Raw genomic sequence first — 17220 nt, forward strand, 5'->3', positions numbered from 1 at the left:
CACACGGCTCCTCTCCGTACACCTCGTACACACGGCTCCGCTCCGTACACCTCGTACACACGGCTCCGCTCCGTACACCTCGTACACACGGCTCCTCTCCGTACACCTCGTACACCCGGCTCCGCTCCGTACACCTCGTACACACGGCTCTGATCCGTACACCTCGTACACGCGGCTCCTCTCCGTACACCTCGTACACGCGCGGCTCCTCTCCGTCCACCTCGTACACGCGTGGCTCCTCTCCGTACACCTCGTACACGCGTGGCTCCTCTCCGTACACCTCGTACACGCGCGGCTCCTCTCCGTACACCTCGTACACGCGCGGCTCCGCTCCGTACACCTCGTACATACTGCTCCGCTCCGTACACCTCGTACACACGGCTCCTCTCCGTACACCTCGTACACACGGCTCCGCTCCGTACACCTCGTACACACGGCTCCGCTCCGTACACCTCGTACACACGGCTCCTCTCCGTACACCTCGTACACCCGGCTCCGCTCCGTACACCTCGTACACACGGCTCTGATCCGTACACCTCGTACACGCGGCTCCTCTCCGTACACCTCGTACACGCGCGGCTCCTCTCCGTACACCTCGTACACGCGCGGCTCCTCTCCGTACACCTCGTACACGCGGCTCCGCTCCGTACACCTCGTACACACTGCTCCGCTCCGTACACCTCGTACACACTGCTCCGCTCCGTACACCTCGTACACACTGCTCCGCTCCGTACACCTCGTACACACTGCTCCGCTCCGTACACCTCGTACACACTGCTCCGCTCCGTACACCTCGTACACACGCCTCCGCTCCGTACACCTCGTACACACGGCTCCGCTCCGTACACCTTGTACACACACGGCTCCGCTCCGTACACCTCAAACACACACAGCTCTGCTACATCCACACTGTAAATCCTGACCCCACACATACTTACCTCAACCAGCACCATGACAACAGCAAAGCAGAGTCTTGCAGACGATAGAGGCAAGGCTGAGCGCACAGGACCTGTGATGAGGTCACAGGAGGGGCGGAGTCAGGGGTGACATGATGGGGGTCTGGACAAAGGCTCCTGATCATGTGACCCCCTGACTCCTCCCCTCCTGTGACCTCATCACAGGTCCTGCGAACAGAGCGAGCAGGCAAGCGAGTGCGACGCTGTGAGTGGCTACGGGGGGGAGGGGGTCTCATGCTAAGGCGAGGATGGGGTGCGTGGGGGGGGCTTGGCGGCTTATCTCCCTGCAGTGCGGGAGGAACTTGAAACTATCACCGCCATGCCCGCAGAGGGCCGGCGGCAGGAGCAACAGTGGCTGCAGCAGCTGGCAAGCGGCCAGATGATCGGGCGCTGCCGCCCGCGGCCCACGTGACAGCGGCCCAGCGGGAAAATGCCCGGTTGGTTATATTGCCAATCCGGGCCTGCTCAGGCTTCACAAAATAGCCTCGAACAGCCAAAAACTCATGAAAGCATTCCCTTCACAAGACTTGTGTAACGGTCTCAGAGACCTGGACCTGGGGTCAGACCCCACACCAATGCAACACAGCCTCGGGCTTCTCTGGAATCTACAGTCAGACACTTTCACCTTTCAGGTCAGTCAGGAAGAAAAGCCTTTAACACACAGAGGTGTCCTGTCTACCATCAACAGCCTGTATGATCCCTTGGGTTTTGCAGCTCCTGTTACTATACAAGGCAAAGCCATACTAAGAGACTTAACTAAGGAAACATCTGACTGGGATGCATCTCTGCCACCTGATAAGAGAATCCAGTGGGAAGTATGGAAGAATTCTTTAGCAGCCCTCTCCAACCTGAATGTTCCAAGACCATACACCCCTGTGCCGTCTACAGAATACAAATACAAAGCCAAAGACTGTATGTATTTGCAGATGCTTCTGTCAAAGCAATTGCTGCTGTTGCCTATCTCAAAACTGTAGACTCCAAATGTCAGAGCCACATTGGATTCGTTATGGGGAAGGCCAAACTTGCTCCACAGCCAGAGCACACTATACCCAGGTTACAGCTTTGTGCTGCAGTCTTAGCCATCGAGTTAGCAGAATTAATCGCATCCGAGATGGATATCGACCTGACACAAGCCAAGTTCTACTCAGTCAGCAAATTAGTCCTTGGATACATTCACAATGAAACAAGACGACTCTACGTTTATGTCAACAACAGAGTGCTATGAATTAGGAGATCAATTCATACAAATCAGTGGCATTACTTTCCCACAGACCAAAATCCTGCAGATCATGCAACTAGAGCAGTTGACGCAAGTCGACTAGGAAGCACAACATGGCACTATTATACACTGAGGAATGTTTTCCAGGCACCTTTGAACTAGTGAGAGAGGACTCAGATGCTGAAATCCGCCCTCAGGTGTCTACACTTCATACAATGACTCCAGCTGTCCTCCTAATCCAGAAAACAGGACTATCCAGTGCCCCTCCAGGAGGATTCAATGCTAAGGACCTCTACAAGCACCAAAGGAAACATGTTATGAATGAGTCACCGGAGGAGAAAACAAAAATACAAGCTAAGTCCAGAAAACCAGAGAGGTTGGTAGCTATCGGATTGCAGACCCCTGGTCCTATACACCACAACTAACAGTAGCTGTGGGGGGTTCCTACGGTGCCCTAGACCCCTCGTCACAGCCGGAGAACTACATAAGCCTAAAGAAGGAAAGGGGAAATCTAAACTGCCCCAGAGCATACCCCAAAGCAATAGACAGCCTCCAACATGTATTGTCGGTGAAAAACAGATGAAAACACAAACACAGACAGAAAGACAGGCTGAGCAAACGATGGGGCCCAACTAACTAGATAGGACAGGACAGAAAAGATGCTGGCTGCAATCCGCAAAAAACCCTACCAAAAATGTTCCAACGTCTGATAGGGAAAGAGGCCCTGAAGTCGCTAGACTTCAAAATCACTGTTTCAGCACTCAGGTATATTCTGAAAACAGAGCAAAGAGATCAACTGATCAGAGACAAAAATGGAATTCAGCTAGTCCCAACCAGGACTGACTGAATACAAACACTAAGGAAACCAGACAAAATCTCATGGAATAGCAGGGCAAAAAACTTAGCTTTTAGTAGACAGGAACTAAACTGGATGCAAGAGCTCAGAGCAGAAAGGATCACCAGCAGCCCTGCAGGGCGTCGGCTGCCTTATATCCACTCAGAAATTCCAGATGTCCAATCACACTCCGCCTGTTCAGATGACAGGTTCTTCCCATCCCAATCAATTTCACTACCTCTCTTCACCAGCAGAGGGAGTTCATCAGACATCAAAGGTGAAGGGGAGAATGAACTCACAACAGAGACAGGTACAATGTCTTGCAAATACTTTCTGGGACAGGTGGCACAAGCAATACTTGTCTACGCTGAAGCCACAGATGAAATGGCAATCTACCAGGCCTAATCTGAGGATTGGCGACCTCGTCCTTGTGAAAGACTGTCAGGCCCATCGAAACAAGTGGCCACTTGGACTAGTGATTGCAACATTCCCAAGTAAAGATGGCAACGTCCGCAAAGTCGAACTGAGGATGGCCAAAGGGAATGAACGTAAGACATTCTCCAGACCAGTAACCGAGCTGGTCCTATTGTTGTCTTCGGAGAATAAGAATAGTGACATCCGTTTGATGCCAGACGGGGAGTGTTCTGTCTCCGACACTTAATTCATAATCTTTAATTGTCTTTCTGATAATATTACTAGTGAATATCCAGAATGTTCAGTTTCTTCCATAGATTTAATGTTTTCATTGTTTCTGGCTCCATTTAGTGGCCAGAGTCATAACCGCAGTGTTATTCTATCTTACTTTCATTTTGCTTCTATTTTCCCTCCATTCACAATGTATTCTGGGAAGGTTGCAAGGCACCCTGGTAAGTTTTGCAAAGAATCATGGTTAGTCCAGCCCCCATTTTCCCTCGAGTTCTCCATTTCTCTCAGCCTGGATCCTGGAAGTATCTCATTTATCTCCTCCCCTTGTGTCAGCATCGCTGTTTCATCGCATCAATATATCACCACGTTCAATAAACACAGATTCAACCTACAGTCTCCTTATTGGACCTCGGTATAGCGGTTTAGCTGCCTGTATAAGCTACATGAAGTCTGCTTCAATTAGTGAGGACAGAACAGACACTATTGACTAGTCTGCCCAGTCTGGGACTGGGGTGCAAAAGTCATTGGAGCCCAATAAACAGACTCTCCATGCATGTGTTGTGACTGCCACACACCCGCGACACATGCAGTGCGGTGCCGAACAGCTGATTATCGGGAGCGCTCCAGGTATCCGGGTTCCTGATGCAGCTATTCGGTAAGTGCTGTAGCTATTCGGATAAGGACTTATCTGAAGCTATTTGTTCATACCTAATTAAGGGCACAGGTGGAGGCCCCAGAGGAGATGGAGTAGGCAGAAACAGTGGAGGAAGTGTTAGATAGAGGTTTGTCCTTCAAGCCTTGAGGATTCCAATGCTTGTGGAGCAGCCTCTTGCCAGCCTGCCCCCACAGCCACCAGAGTCACCCAGTGCCCAGTCAGAGACAGGTAATGCCCCTGCCCATGTTTGCTCATCTAGGTGTCAGTGGTGAAATGCACCCTGGTAGACAGAGTTTTTTGAAGGAGCGGGTGATGTTGTCTGCGACACGCTGATGTAGCACAGGCACAGCTTTCTTAGAAAAAAGTGGGCAACTGGTACTGGGGGATTGCAGCGGCCATCAGCTTTCAGAAACCGTCTATAGTCACCAGGCAGAAAGGTAGCATTTCTGTGGCCAATAGTTTGGAGATGCTGGAGTTCTGGCCTGGTTTCTGGCCCACACTATTAGCACAAATGATTTAGATGGTGCAAAAACAACACGTCCACTTTTTATATGAAGAGGCACATGTGACTTCGGCAGCCAATGACAGAAGCCCTTGTGTCTGAAAGTTGTGGATGGTTTCTGCAACCTGACTGAATCTCATAAAACATGTCCCCCGTCACCTCACCGCTCATCATACAACATCGCTATCCTAGCCAAAGTCTTAACAAAAGCATTAGTGGAAACTCGATCATTTACCAAACTTTGGCCAAATTTTGCTGATTTTGAGGAAAATGCTCGGGAATCTGAACATAAATCCCAATGTGGAACGTTTGTGCAAAATTTGAGATTGGCAAACGTTTTCCGAACAAGTTCGCTCATCTCTAATTAGAAGCACAGAAGAAAAAGAATAGAAAAATATTTGATCATGTCAGACAACCTTTCTTTCCTTGTACAAGTAGAAGGATCAGACACGGCAGTGTCAATGGTATGGGCAGCATGGTGCGTTTCCACACACAGGTGAACGTCCCATTGAATACAGATGTTGGTGAGAAACTTGTACTTTAGGCCTGTTTCACACTTCCGTTTTTTAAAATCCGTCTAAATCCGTTGTTTTCCATTAAAAAGCGGATCCGCCTTTTTTTTGAGGATCCGTTTTTTTGTCCCATAGACTTCCATTAGTGGCTACCGCGGATCCGTCAAAAAATCGGATCCGTTTGCGGCAAAACGGAAACGGATCCATTTTTTCACACTTTGACGGATGCATGCGGATGCCAAAAAACGGATGTGTGAAACAGGCCTTACACTGACGTCACATTGACATTAAATTAGCCCTTCTTTATATTGTTTACATTTATCCCTCTAAATATTACTACTCAGGGTTGCCAAGCGTCCAGAAACGCCATGACAGTCCCTAAAAATACGGCACTTTTTTGCCATGTGTGTAAAAAAATGTAAGGTGTCTGTGATTTTTTTTTTTAGTGAATGCAGATGATGTCTTCATATCAGAAGTTTGAGCTCCATACATGTATCACTAAAAATAATGATTTATTATAATTTTCCAATGTGTCCATAAAAAATATTGTCTGTCCAGAAAAAATAAAAAGTCAAAGTCAAGTTGGCAACCTTGGCTACTACTAATAATAATTAAAGCTCATTTGTGTTCATCATCCATTTCTTGTCTGCTCTGGTTTTAATACATTTTAAGCAGCAGTTTGTGCTCCACAACGTCTCTGGCTTTTTACTGTGCACAGTATGTTGTTGTTGCTGCCATTTTTACACTTTGAGTACTACCTTTGGTCACTGAGTCCTTCAGTTTGCTTTCCTCACTCTTTAAAAAAGGAATCTATCACCAGGTTTTTGCAAGCAATTCTGTGAGCAGCATAATGTAGAGACAGAGGCCCTGATTCCAGCGACGTGTCCCTTACTGGGCTGCTTGGTGTAGGTTTGGTAAAATTACAATTTTATAAGCAGGAGATGATCACTAGAAGACTAATAAACCTGATGCCATTTAGTCCTCCATATTCATGAGCGCTGTTTAACTCCGCCCTCACTACTTATTGGCAGATTTCTGCCTATGCACAGAGTAAAGAGAAGTCTGTCAATAGGTGTTGTGGACGGGGTAATACAGAACTCAGCATTAGAGAACTGGAGCAGAGAAGACTGTGTTTTTATCAAAACTACAACACGCAGTCTAGGAAGTGATCCATCCCTGGAACCAGGGTCTCTGCTCCTGCATCACTTGGGAGGTAAAAACCTGGTGACATGTTTGCTTTAACTGTAAAACTCCTCTGTGCCTTCTATGGCTACTTATTAGCACACACAAAAGGAAGAGCACTCCTAACCCTGCTATATACTGTGGATTAGTACAAAAGGGGAAGGCACTGCAACATGGAGAGGGAAGCATGAGGTACATATTACATCCTAGGGGCCAACAATAAAAATGCCTGCGTTAGATCGTCCATTTATTTCATTGGAATTAGTCTAGAAATAACAATTATGATACAAAAATATATAAAATATATAGGCCTCATTTACGAACACTGCCTAAGGCGACGTTCACACTAGACATTTTTGCTGCTTTTTTTATGCTAATTTTCAGCTGCTTTTTACACCACCAGCAAAGCCTACGAGATTTCAGAAATCTTGTCACTTCTTTCAGCATTTTTTTCAGCGATTTTCACCCACTGACTTGAATGAGTGGTGAAAAAACGCTGAGAAAAATGCACCAAAAACGCAAGTATCAGGTTTTGCTGCGTTTTTTTGTGCCAAAACCTGATTCTATAGGATTTTTTTTCAACACTCAAGAGACAAATCTAGCATGCCAAAACCACAGAAAAAACGCATCCAAATCGCTGCGGATAAGCGCTGTGAAAAAACTGCACCTTCTTTCCTGCCAAGAGTTTGGGCAAAAAAAAAAAAAACACCTAGTGTGAACTTACCCTAAAAGAAAAAACGTGTTTGTTGCAATAGCAGCCAATCAGAGCCCAGCTTTCATTTTTTTATACGGCTGTAGCAAAATTAAAGTGGCGCCATGATTGGTTTTGATAAATCTGGCTGTGGTTTGAGCCGTGAACCCTAAGGCAAGCTCCCACAATGAATGGACACAGATCGCTAAAAATGCAGAGATTTTATCAGGAAGTTATTGACAATTCACAAATACTTTATTGTGTTTGATGGTGACATCAATCGTTGAAATAAAAGACGCATTGACGTTGTGTCTGGTCCACTGGTGCATAATCTACAACTCACTTCCAGGTCAAGTATTTTCAAGGATTGTAAAAAAAAATAAAAATAAATGTACATTGCAACACATACATTTCAAGTGACTCAAGTTCTGAATGGTACTCAGACACGTAGCAGTAGTTCCTTTGGCAAGAATTTTTTTTTTTGAAAATTTTTCATAGAAAAATAGAACAATATCTCCCGTTATTTACAAACTTATTACAAGTACACAGCAGTCGTGTCATTTCACTACCTAGCCGCGTGTGAGGTCAGGGCAAAAAAACAAAACACACAGTAAAAAAATGAAATACCGCACATTTCATAAAAATTTACAGAAACGTCAAACAATATCCGTTTCACTTATATCAAACAATCCTGACCCGACGGGAACGGCGTCCCACCCTTTTTATTTTTGATTTTTAAGGCACATTGGGGGGAAATTATCAACATTTTTGCCCTAATGCAAAAGTTACTCTCGGCCGGCACAAATCAATTCTGTTGAATAAATAAAAAAAAATATTGATGCCTTTGAAAAGGTTTCTCTTGAATTGTTTTGTGCCCGGAGAGTGAGGCCTTGATAGATTCCGCCCATTGTTTTAAATGAGTGTATGTGTGAATGTATAGGAGAAATATACAAGCACACCGGCCGCTGTTTATCCAGGTACAAGTGCAGAATGCTAGGAGAACCGATCTGGTCACACACCGTAGAATGTCACGCACACACGACTGTTACATCTGATAGGGGAAGAGTATAGATCTTTATACAGAACGAATACGTCCACGGAGCTGCCATATAGGCCAATGAGGTTCGCACTTAGGTTTCGAAAAGTGCACGGAAAAACGAAATGTCGTAGGAAATAAACACTGTATGAAAAATATTTTAATGCAAGACGAGAAATCTCATTCGCAGTGAAGGATTGATACTGGAGCGATTTTCCACTGTGACCGTGGAATTTGGGTGCGAATGGTCATGGATCAGGGGGTGGAAGCGACTCGGTACAATGATTACTAGTGGTTGTATTTACCGCGTAGGCAAAGTAGTGCAGCATAGATTTAGGGGAGCAGCAAAGAAATGGGGGTATGTTCTTTTTCCACTATATGGGCTCGTTCACACGACCGTATATTCAGTCTGAGTGCAGTCCATGAAAAAAAAAACGGACAGCACGCGGACCGACGTTATTCAATCAATGGGGCAACGTGCGATTTTCCTCCAGAAATCGGATAAGAATCAACCATAAAGGTAAAAAAAATAATAGGACGCTACAGTAAGGCTGTGTGCCCACATTGCGTTTTTTAAGCCATGGCGTAAACGCTTAAAAAACGTTAACAAAACGTATCCCCATGCAATCCTACGGGATTCCGCAGTTGCTGTGCAAATGCTGCAGATTTTTCCGCTGCGGAACCGCATAGTGGTAAAATCTGCAGCTTGGTGATTATTTCTGCGGAATCGCAGCGATTGTACAGCCATAGGATTGCATTGAAACGCTCACTTTACACATGTGGCTATGCCCACCATGCGTAAAGTGAGCGCTTCATGTGCGGATGGTACCCAGGGGGAGAGAGGAGACTCCTCCAGGCCATACCATATCCCTGTAAAAAATAGAATTAAAATAAAAAATAGGGATATACTTACCCTCTTGGTCCCCGGAGCCCTCAGCGGCGCTGCCGGCAAGTTCCATTCCCAGAGATGCATTGCGCGAATGACCTCTGATGACGTAGCGGTCTCGCGAGCGTGACATCATCAGAAGTCATTCGCGCAATGCATCCCTGGGAATGGAACTTGCCGGCAGCGCCATGAGGGCCTGGAGGACTCCGGGGGGGCACAGAGGGTAAGTATATCCCCATTTATTATTTTTAATATTCTATCTTTTACTATTGATGCCGCATAGGCATCAATAGTAAAACTTGGTCACACTTGTCAGGCACTATGTTCGATGAGTGTGACCAACCTGTCAATCACTTTTTCAAGCAATGCTTCAAATCGCTTGGAAAAGCACAAGCATTCTGCAAGCTAAAAACGCTTGTGCTTTTCGGGAAAACGCATGCGAATTCCGCATGCGTTTTACCCGCGGCGGGGAGTTGTGGAAATACTGCGGACAATTCCGCAGCATTTCTGCAACGTGGGCACAGAGCCTAAAAGTCAAAAAAATAATCGGACGCCACAGTCAAGCATCCGATCTTTACAGATACATTTCTTGTAAATGAGTAAAAACTGATGCATATGGACAGGTAAGGAAAAAAAATTATCGCCCCGCTTTTCTGGATGAAAGGGAACGCTTTTTTATACGCTTGTGTGAACCCGGCGCCTTTTTGTTTTCATTTTTTGCAACTAGTCCAATTTTCCACTAAGAGATGGAGGAGAGATTGGGGGGCGGAGAAAAAGAAACCTTGGCAGGAAAAGAAATCATAAATCAGGTCTATTTAACCACAAATATGAAAAGTAAAGCAAAATAAACGTAAGACGTTGCCAACGCCAATCAATGATGACGCCTGATTGGTTGCTCTGTGTAGCGCCACCTTTAGTCCTGCGCTGGTTTTCGGCACTGACGCCCCCCCACCTTTGTTGATCTGTAATGACTTACAACCTGCGATGGGAATTTCTCTGGTCTTACATTGTTTTTGTCAAATTCATCACGTAAAAATGACGATTTTCCGACAATGGTGTCATTGGAAGACTTTGTAATAAATCACCTCGGAGACGTCACTTGAACTATGGCAAATGAAGCATGAATTCTTCTTGTACCTAAATAAAGATTCCTTATTTACTATGGTAACTTATAACTCGTAGAGTCCTGTAGTCCCATTTACACGGATGGCAACTGTCCGGCGCAGACTGTACAGGTCCAATGGGGCTTGGCTAGAGTTCGTCCTGTTCGCAGGTGGTGTCCTGTGGTGGCACGTATCGACTGGGGCCGGGGGACTTGTACAGAGGCATGCTGATCTCCTGCAGATCCGGGAGCCGGCCAGATCTCGGAGGGGAGATGAGAGTAATTGTCCTACTCTCGTAGTCTTTGGGCGGCACCTTCTCATACACACACTGGAGTCCGCCTGTTTTTTGGAGGTGTGCTTGAGCTGATGATTGGTAATAGTTATCCCTGTGCAGAGGGTCTCGGGGGAGAGAGGTGCTCTTGCCAAAGCTGGATACTGACAGCTGGCCTGTGTGCATGGCTGCCGGATGGACATTTGGGGGTCTTCCACACGATGGACTCCAACAACGGTCAGAATGGCCGAGGATCTTGCACTCAGTCGTACAGGCCCAGAGTCCTAGAGGAAGAAGAGCAGCAGTGAGAGATCGGTCGGGGAAAGATGGAGATGAGAGCGTCACGATCAGGGACATGTCTACAGAATACATTCATATCTATAACACCATCACATTTATACAGTCAGCGTCAGATCAGATGGCAGATTCTCCTACTGGCTGGAAACCATCAGACTCGTTGATGCCACACATCCTCCGCTTATTATTACCACCCAGTCTCAGCAGACGCACAGCTCCTTACATTGTGTGGTAGGAAGATTACTGGGAGAGCTCTTACTTCACCTTCACTCTCATTTCCCAAAGAGGAATCTAGATATTTATTTTCTCTGACATTTGCTGGTAACTGCTGGATGTATCTTACAGACAGATTTATAGTGAGAGATACAGAGATATAGAGGCGAGGGGGGAAGATCGAGAGAGACACCGCAAACTGATATAGAAATATACAGGGAGACGGACAGAAGGATAGAAAGACGGATGGATGGAAGGATGGATATAGATAGATAGATAGATAGGAGATAGATAGATAGGAGATAGATAGATAGGAGATAGATAGATAGATAGATAGATAGATAGGAGATAGATAGATAGATAGATAGATAGATAGATAGATAGATAGATAGATAGGAGATAGATAGATAAGGTTGATGGGCAGACATGAATCTAAGAACCTCCATTTCTTGGAAGTACATGTTCCTGAGTATCACCATAGTTTAGATGTCATGTATTCAGCGTTTGCATACAGCTCGGCTCATACAGAGGCGCTGTGTCTGTGATTCCTTATTACGTGTTTTGCAGTCACTGCAGCTTGCACCTATTCACACTTAGGAGGTGCTGGTCAGGTTTTCCTTTATATAGATATAGGAAAACAGATAGATAGATAGATAGATAGATAGATAGATAGATAGATAGATAGATAGAGACAAAGCCTGAGACAGAAGATAGAAAGATGAATGGATGGACAAGCAGACAGATAACTAGAAAGATAATAGCGATGTAGCGGTAGATGGCGCAGACAGATGACATTCAGGCAGCCCCCTGGACTCCTGTGCGGCCCCTCGGATCCCCGTGTGCCCCCTGGACCCCTGTGTGCCCCCTGGACCCCTGTACGGCCCCTCGGATCCCCCTGTGCGGCCCCTTGGACCCCCGCGCGGCCCTGGACCCCTGTACGGCCCCTCGGATCCCCCTGTGTGCCCCCTGGACCCCCGGGCGGCCCCTCGGATCCCCGTGTGCCCCTGGACCCCCATGTGCCCCTGGCCCCCCGTGCGGCCCTTTGGATCCCCCTGTGTGCCCCCTGGACCCCCGGGCGGCCCCTCGGATCCCCGTGTGCCCCTGGACCCCCGTGTGCCCCCCGTGCGGCCCCTGCCTCTCTCACCTGTCTGCATGTGGTTGATGAGGTCCTTCTTCAGGGCGTCCCCGCTGATGTCGGAGTCGCTGTCGTTGAAGTCGCTGTCCCCTTTGCCGCTGTCCTTGCCGCTGAATTTCTCGGCTTCCCGGATGGTGATGGTGTTGAACGAGTGGCCCTTCCACACTGTGACCGTGGGGCCCCCTTCCTTGCCGTAGCCGGGGGCCGGGGCATAGCTCTGCGGGGAGAAGCAGTTAGGACAGCTGGGTCGGAGAGCCGGCTCCCCCGCCCCCCGGCCGCTCCGCGGGGCGCCGCTTACCTCGCTGCCGGCGGTCCGCAGCCGCTTCTGGGTGTCGTACAGGCCGGTGCTGAAGGTCTCCTCCGCGCTGGCCACCTCCGGGGCGGCGGCTGCTGCCGCTGGCGGCGGCTCCGTGCCGGTGAAGGGCACCGCGTTGGGGAAGGGTCTGGCATCGAACAGGTTGCCCTTCGGGCTGTCGATCAGCTCCTCGTCGTCCTGCTCGCCCTTCTCCAGCTCCGCCAGGTCCCGCTCGCCCTTGCCCGCCTTGCTCTCCTTGCGGCGCTTGCTGCAGGTGGTGGCGATGGTGATGATGGCCGCCAGGAGCAGGGTGCAGCTCCCGGCCAGGACGATGATCACGATCAGGGGCACGTCCCAGTGGGAGCCTCTCTCCTCCCAGGAGCTCGGCTGCATCACCTCGTGGTTGGCGGGAGGGGTGGCGGCGGTGACCAGGAAGCTGAGGGTGGCGCTGCTGGCGAGGGGGGGCCGGCCATTGTCAGTGACGGTGACCACGGTCCGGTACACCTGCCCCAGGTCCTCGCTGACGTCCGCCGTCAGGTACAGCTCGCCCGTCACCTTGTTGATGGAGAACAGGTGGCGCCCCCCCTCTTCGGAGAGGCCGAATGACAGCTCGGCATTAACCCCTTCGTCGGCGTCCTTGGCCTTCACCTGGGTGAGCAGGTAGCCGTGCGGAGCCCGGGCCGGGACCACCACCTCCGCGGAGCCGTTGGACAGCACGGGGCTCACGATCACGGGGGGATTGTCGTTCTGGTCCACGATCTTGACCTTGATGACGGAGCTGCTGGAGAGCTGGGGGGCGCCGCCGTCCCCCGCCTGCACCCGGAGCTCCAGCTGCTGCAGAACCTCGTAGTTGAAGCTGCGCAGGGCGTAGATGGCCCCGGTGGCGGGATCCAGGGACACGTAGGTGGAGATCGGGGCTCCGTCCACCTCGGACTCCAGCAGCCGGTAGGTGACTTTGCCGTTGTGGCCCAGGTCGGGGTCCCTGGCGACCACCGTGGTGATGTAGGCTCCGGGGGCGTTGTTCTCCAGCACGGACACCTCGTACAGGGGCTTGGTGAACACCGGGGCATTGTCGTTCTCGTCGCTCACCCGGATGGTGTACTGCCTGACGGTCTTATAGGGGGGCGCCCCCAGGTCCTCGGCCATCACGGTCAGGTTGTACTCGGCGATCCGCTCCCGGTCCAGCGCCGATGTGGTGACGATCATGAAGCTGTCCTCGTACGCCTGCTGCAGCCGGAAGTGCTCGTGGCCGTACAGGGAGCACTGCACCTGGCCGTTGGCCCCCGAGTCCCTGTCCGTGGTGCTGATCAGGGCCACGAAGCTGTCCTTGGCGGCCGCCTCGGTGATGTAGGCGACCCCCGCGCTGATGGAGGTCAGGGGGGTGATGCTGATGGCGGGGGCGTTGTCATTCACATCCAGGACGTGGACGACCACCTTACAGGTGGCGCTCAGGGGGGTCGGCCCCAGGTCCTGCGCTTGGACGTCGAACTCGTAGGTCTGCTTGGTCTCAAAGTCAACCTGACCTTCCAGCGTCAGGCGGCCGGAGCGGGGGTCGATCCTGAAGAGCTGGCGGAGCTCGGGGGACACCTGGGGGCTGAAGCCGTACACCAGCTCCCCATTGGCGCCCTCATCGGGGTCCTCGGCGTGGAGGTCCAGCAGCAGGGAGCCCGCGGGGGCGTCCTCCGCCAGCTCCACGGTCACCGCGCTCCGCTCAAACACCGGGCTGTTATCGTTAAAGTCCAGCACGCGGATGTTAACCAGTGCGCTGCCGGAGCGCGCCGGGCTGCCCCCGTCCATGGCCACCAGCTCCAAGGTGTAAGCTGCCTGGCTCTCCCGGTCCAGCTCCTTCATCAGCACCAGGTCCGCGTACTTAACCCCATCCGCCCTGGTCTGGACATCCAGGCTGAAGTGGCTGTTCACCGAGATCTGGAAGCTCTGGATGGCATTGGAGCCCACGTCCTCGTCCACGGCGATCTCCAGGGGGATCCTGGTGCCCACGGCCGCGCTCTCCGACACCTCCACGGGGATCTCCGCGCTGGGGAAGTGCGGGCTGTTGTCATTGATGTCCTTCACCTCCACCTCCACGTGAATGAGCCTGAACTGCTCCTTGGAGAAGCTGACCACGTCCAGGGCGAGGCTGCAGGTGAGCGCCTGCCGGCACAGCTGCTCCCGGTCCAGCCGCTCCCCGATGCTCAGCTGCCCGTCGGACTCCCGGAGCCGGACCAGCGAGCTGTTAAACTGCTTCATCAGGCGGAAGCTCCCGTCCCCGGGCAGGCTGGGGCGCAGGTCCTCGGCGAGGGTCCCGATCACCGTGCCGGGGGCGTCCTCCTCATAAGTCCGGTACCGGATCGTCTTGCAGGTAGCGATGGAGAGCAGGGTGACAAAGCCCAGAAGGCGAGAGGGACAGGTCCTGGAGGGGCGACCTCGGCTCCCAAAAGTCATTTTCCACCGGCAGCAGGTGAACAGACAGGTGCGGGAGATGGTGCTATGGAGCCCGCATGAAGGTGAGCAGGAGCGAGGGTCCTGGTGGGCGAGTGTAGAGCTGAGCGGGTCTGGACGCTCTTAGGGGGGTTATATAAGCTCAGACATGCAAATGAGAGCACTCAGCAGCCAATCGCAGGAGCTCCTCTGACACCAGCCTCATGAATTCTTCTCATTGCACTGATTTAACTATTTCACTGGTGTGAACAGCAGCAATGAACTGATGGTGACAGTCCTGGGAGCCACAAAGGGGTTAATCCAGAAACTTAGAGGAGATGGCTTTTGTTTTCTCCATTTGCTTTTTCAGGGCTGCACATGAGATGACTGAAGGATACAGGAGCCAAGTGAGTGAGAATGCCCCCTACCATGGACCAGGTGTAATAATAATATTAGCAAATACATCCAATTAGAAATGTAGAATAGTTCTTCTGATTCTCTATGTGCCTTAATCCATGCGCAGTAGCTTAGATATCCATGGTTCTGACCACTAACACCTAACTAATGGTCACTATGTGAGTGGTCGTAACCATGGATATCTAAGCTACTGCACATAGCAAATAAGAAGAACTATACTCCATCTCTAATTGGAGGTATTGGCTATAATTATTATTCCTACTACATATTGAGCTGGGATCTCAGAGATGGGAATGCCCTTTACACATGAGACTGTGCCCCCTGCTGAGCACCAGGTGCCCGGCTATGTGCCAGTGCACTCATTCTAGATCTGCCTAGTTACCCACCACCATATCTACTGTAGGCTGTGTGCACACGTTGCGTCCTTGGCGCTTTTTTTGACGCAGATATGTGACAAAACCTGATGCCAGAAAAGTGAATGAGAAACCTGACGTGTCAGGCACACGCTGAGTATCTTTCACTTGCAGATTTGGTGCAGAAAATAATTGTCAGCGTGTAATAATCAGCAGCGTGTAATAATCAGCAGCGTGTAATAATCAGCAGCGTGTAATAATCGTCAGCGTGTAATAATCAGCAGCGTGTAATAATCAGCAGCGTGTAATAATCAGCAGCGTGTAATAATCGGTAGCTTGTAATAATCGGCAGCGTATAATAATCGGTAGCGTGTAATAATCGGCAGCGTGTAATAATCGGCAGCGTATAATCGGTAGCGTGTAAAAATCAGCAGCGTGTAATAATCGTCAGCGTGTAATAATCAGCAGCATGTAATAATCGGCAGCGTGTAATAATCATCAGCGTGTAATAATCAGCAGCGTGTAATAATCGGTAGTGTGTAATAATCGGTAGTGTGTAATAATCAGCAGCGTGTAATAATCATCAGCGTGTAATAACCAGCAGTGTGTAATAATCGGTAGCGTGTAATAATCGGCAGCGTGTAATAATCAGCAGCGTGTAATAATCGGTACCGTGTAATAATCGGTAGTGTGTAATAATCGGCAGCGTGTAATAATCGGCAGCGTGTAATAATCGGCAGCGTGTAATAATCGGCAGTGTGTAATAATCGGCAGCGTGTAATAATCAACAGCGTGTAATAATCATCAGCGTGTAATAACCAGCAGTGTGTAATAATCGTCAGCGTGTAATAATCGGCAGCGTGTAATAATCAGCAGCGTGTAATAATCGGTACCGTGTAATAATCGGTAGCGTGTAATAATCGGCAGCGTGTAATAATCGGCAGCGTATAATAATCGGCAGCGTATAATAATCGGCAGCGTGTAATAATCAGCAGCGTGTAATAATCGGTAGCTTGTAATAATCGGCAGCGTATAATAATCGGTAGCGTGTAAAAATCAGCAGCGTGTAATAATCGTCAGCGTGTAATAATCAGCAGCATGTAATAATCGGCAGCGTGTAATAATCGGCAGCGTGTAATAATCGGTACCGTGTAATAATCGGTAGTGTGTAATAATCGGCAGCGTGTAATAATCGGCAGCGTGTAATAATCTGCAGTGTGTAATAATCGGCAGCGTGTAATAATCAACAGCGTGTAATAATCATCAGCGTGTAATAACCAGCAGTGTGTAATAATCGTCAGCGTGTAATAATCGGCAGCGTGTAATAATCGGCAGCGTGTAATAATCGGTACCGTGTAATAATCGGTAGCGTGTAATAATCGGCAGCGTGTAATAATCGGCAGCGTGTAATAATCGGCAGCGTGTAATAATCAGCAGCGTGTAATAATCTGTACCGTGTAATAATCGGTAGCGTGTAATAATCGGCAGCGTGTAATAATCGTCAGCGTGTAATAATCCGCAGCGTGTAATAATCCGCAGCGTGTAATAATCAGCAGTGTGTAATAATCGTCAGCGTGTAATAATCCGCAGCGTGTAATA

The 17220-nt window shown here is 49.6% G+C and overlaps 1 protein-coding gene across 1 annotated transcript; it reads right to left on the reverse strand.

The window, feature by feature from the left end:
- Window positions 1–7430: 7430 nt before the first annotated feature.
- PCDH8 (protocadherin 8) lies at window positions 7431–14989 on the reverse strand. The gene is made up of 3 exons (XM_073580345.1): window positions 12437–14989; window positions 12148–12355; window positions 7431–10777 (listed from the first exon to the last, which is right to left on the reverse strand). Exons 1-3 carry the CDS (start codon window positions 14873–14875, stop codon window positions 10371–10373), a joined length of 3054 nt encoding a protein of 1017 aa, XP_073436446.1. The 5' UTR covers window positions 14876–14989; the 3' UTR covers window positions 7431–10370.
- Between the last annotated feature and the right edge of the window lie 2231 nt (window positions 14990–17220).

This window comes from Dendrobates tinctorius, unplaced genomic scaffold (genome assembly GCF_039654945.1).
Source record: "Dendrobates tinctorius isolate UK_male_01 unplaced genomic scaffold, ASM3965494v1 ptg000064l, whole genome shotgun sequence".
In the NCBI taxonomy this organism is placed as follows: domain Eukaryota; kingdom Metazoa; phylum Chordata; class Amphibia; order Anura; family Dendrobatidae; genus Dendrobates; species Dendrobates tinctorius.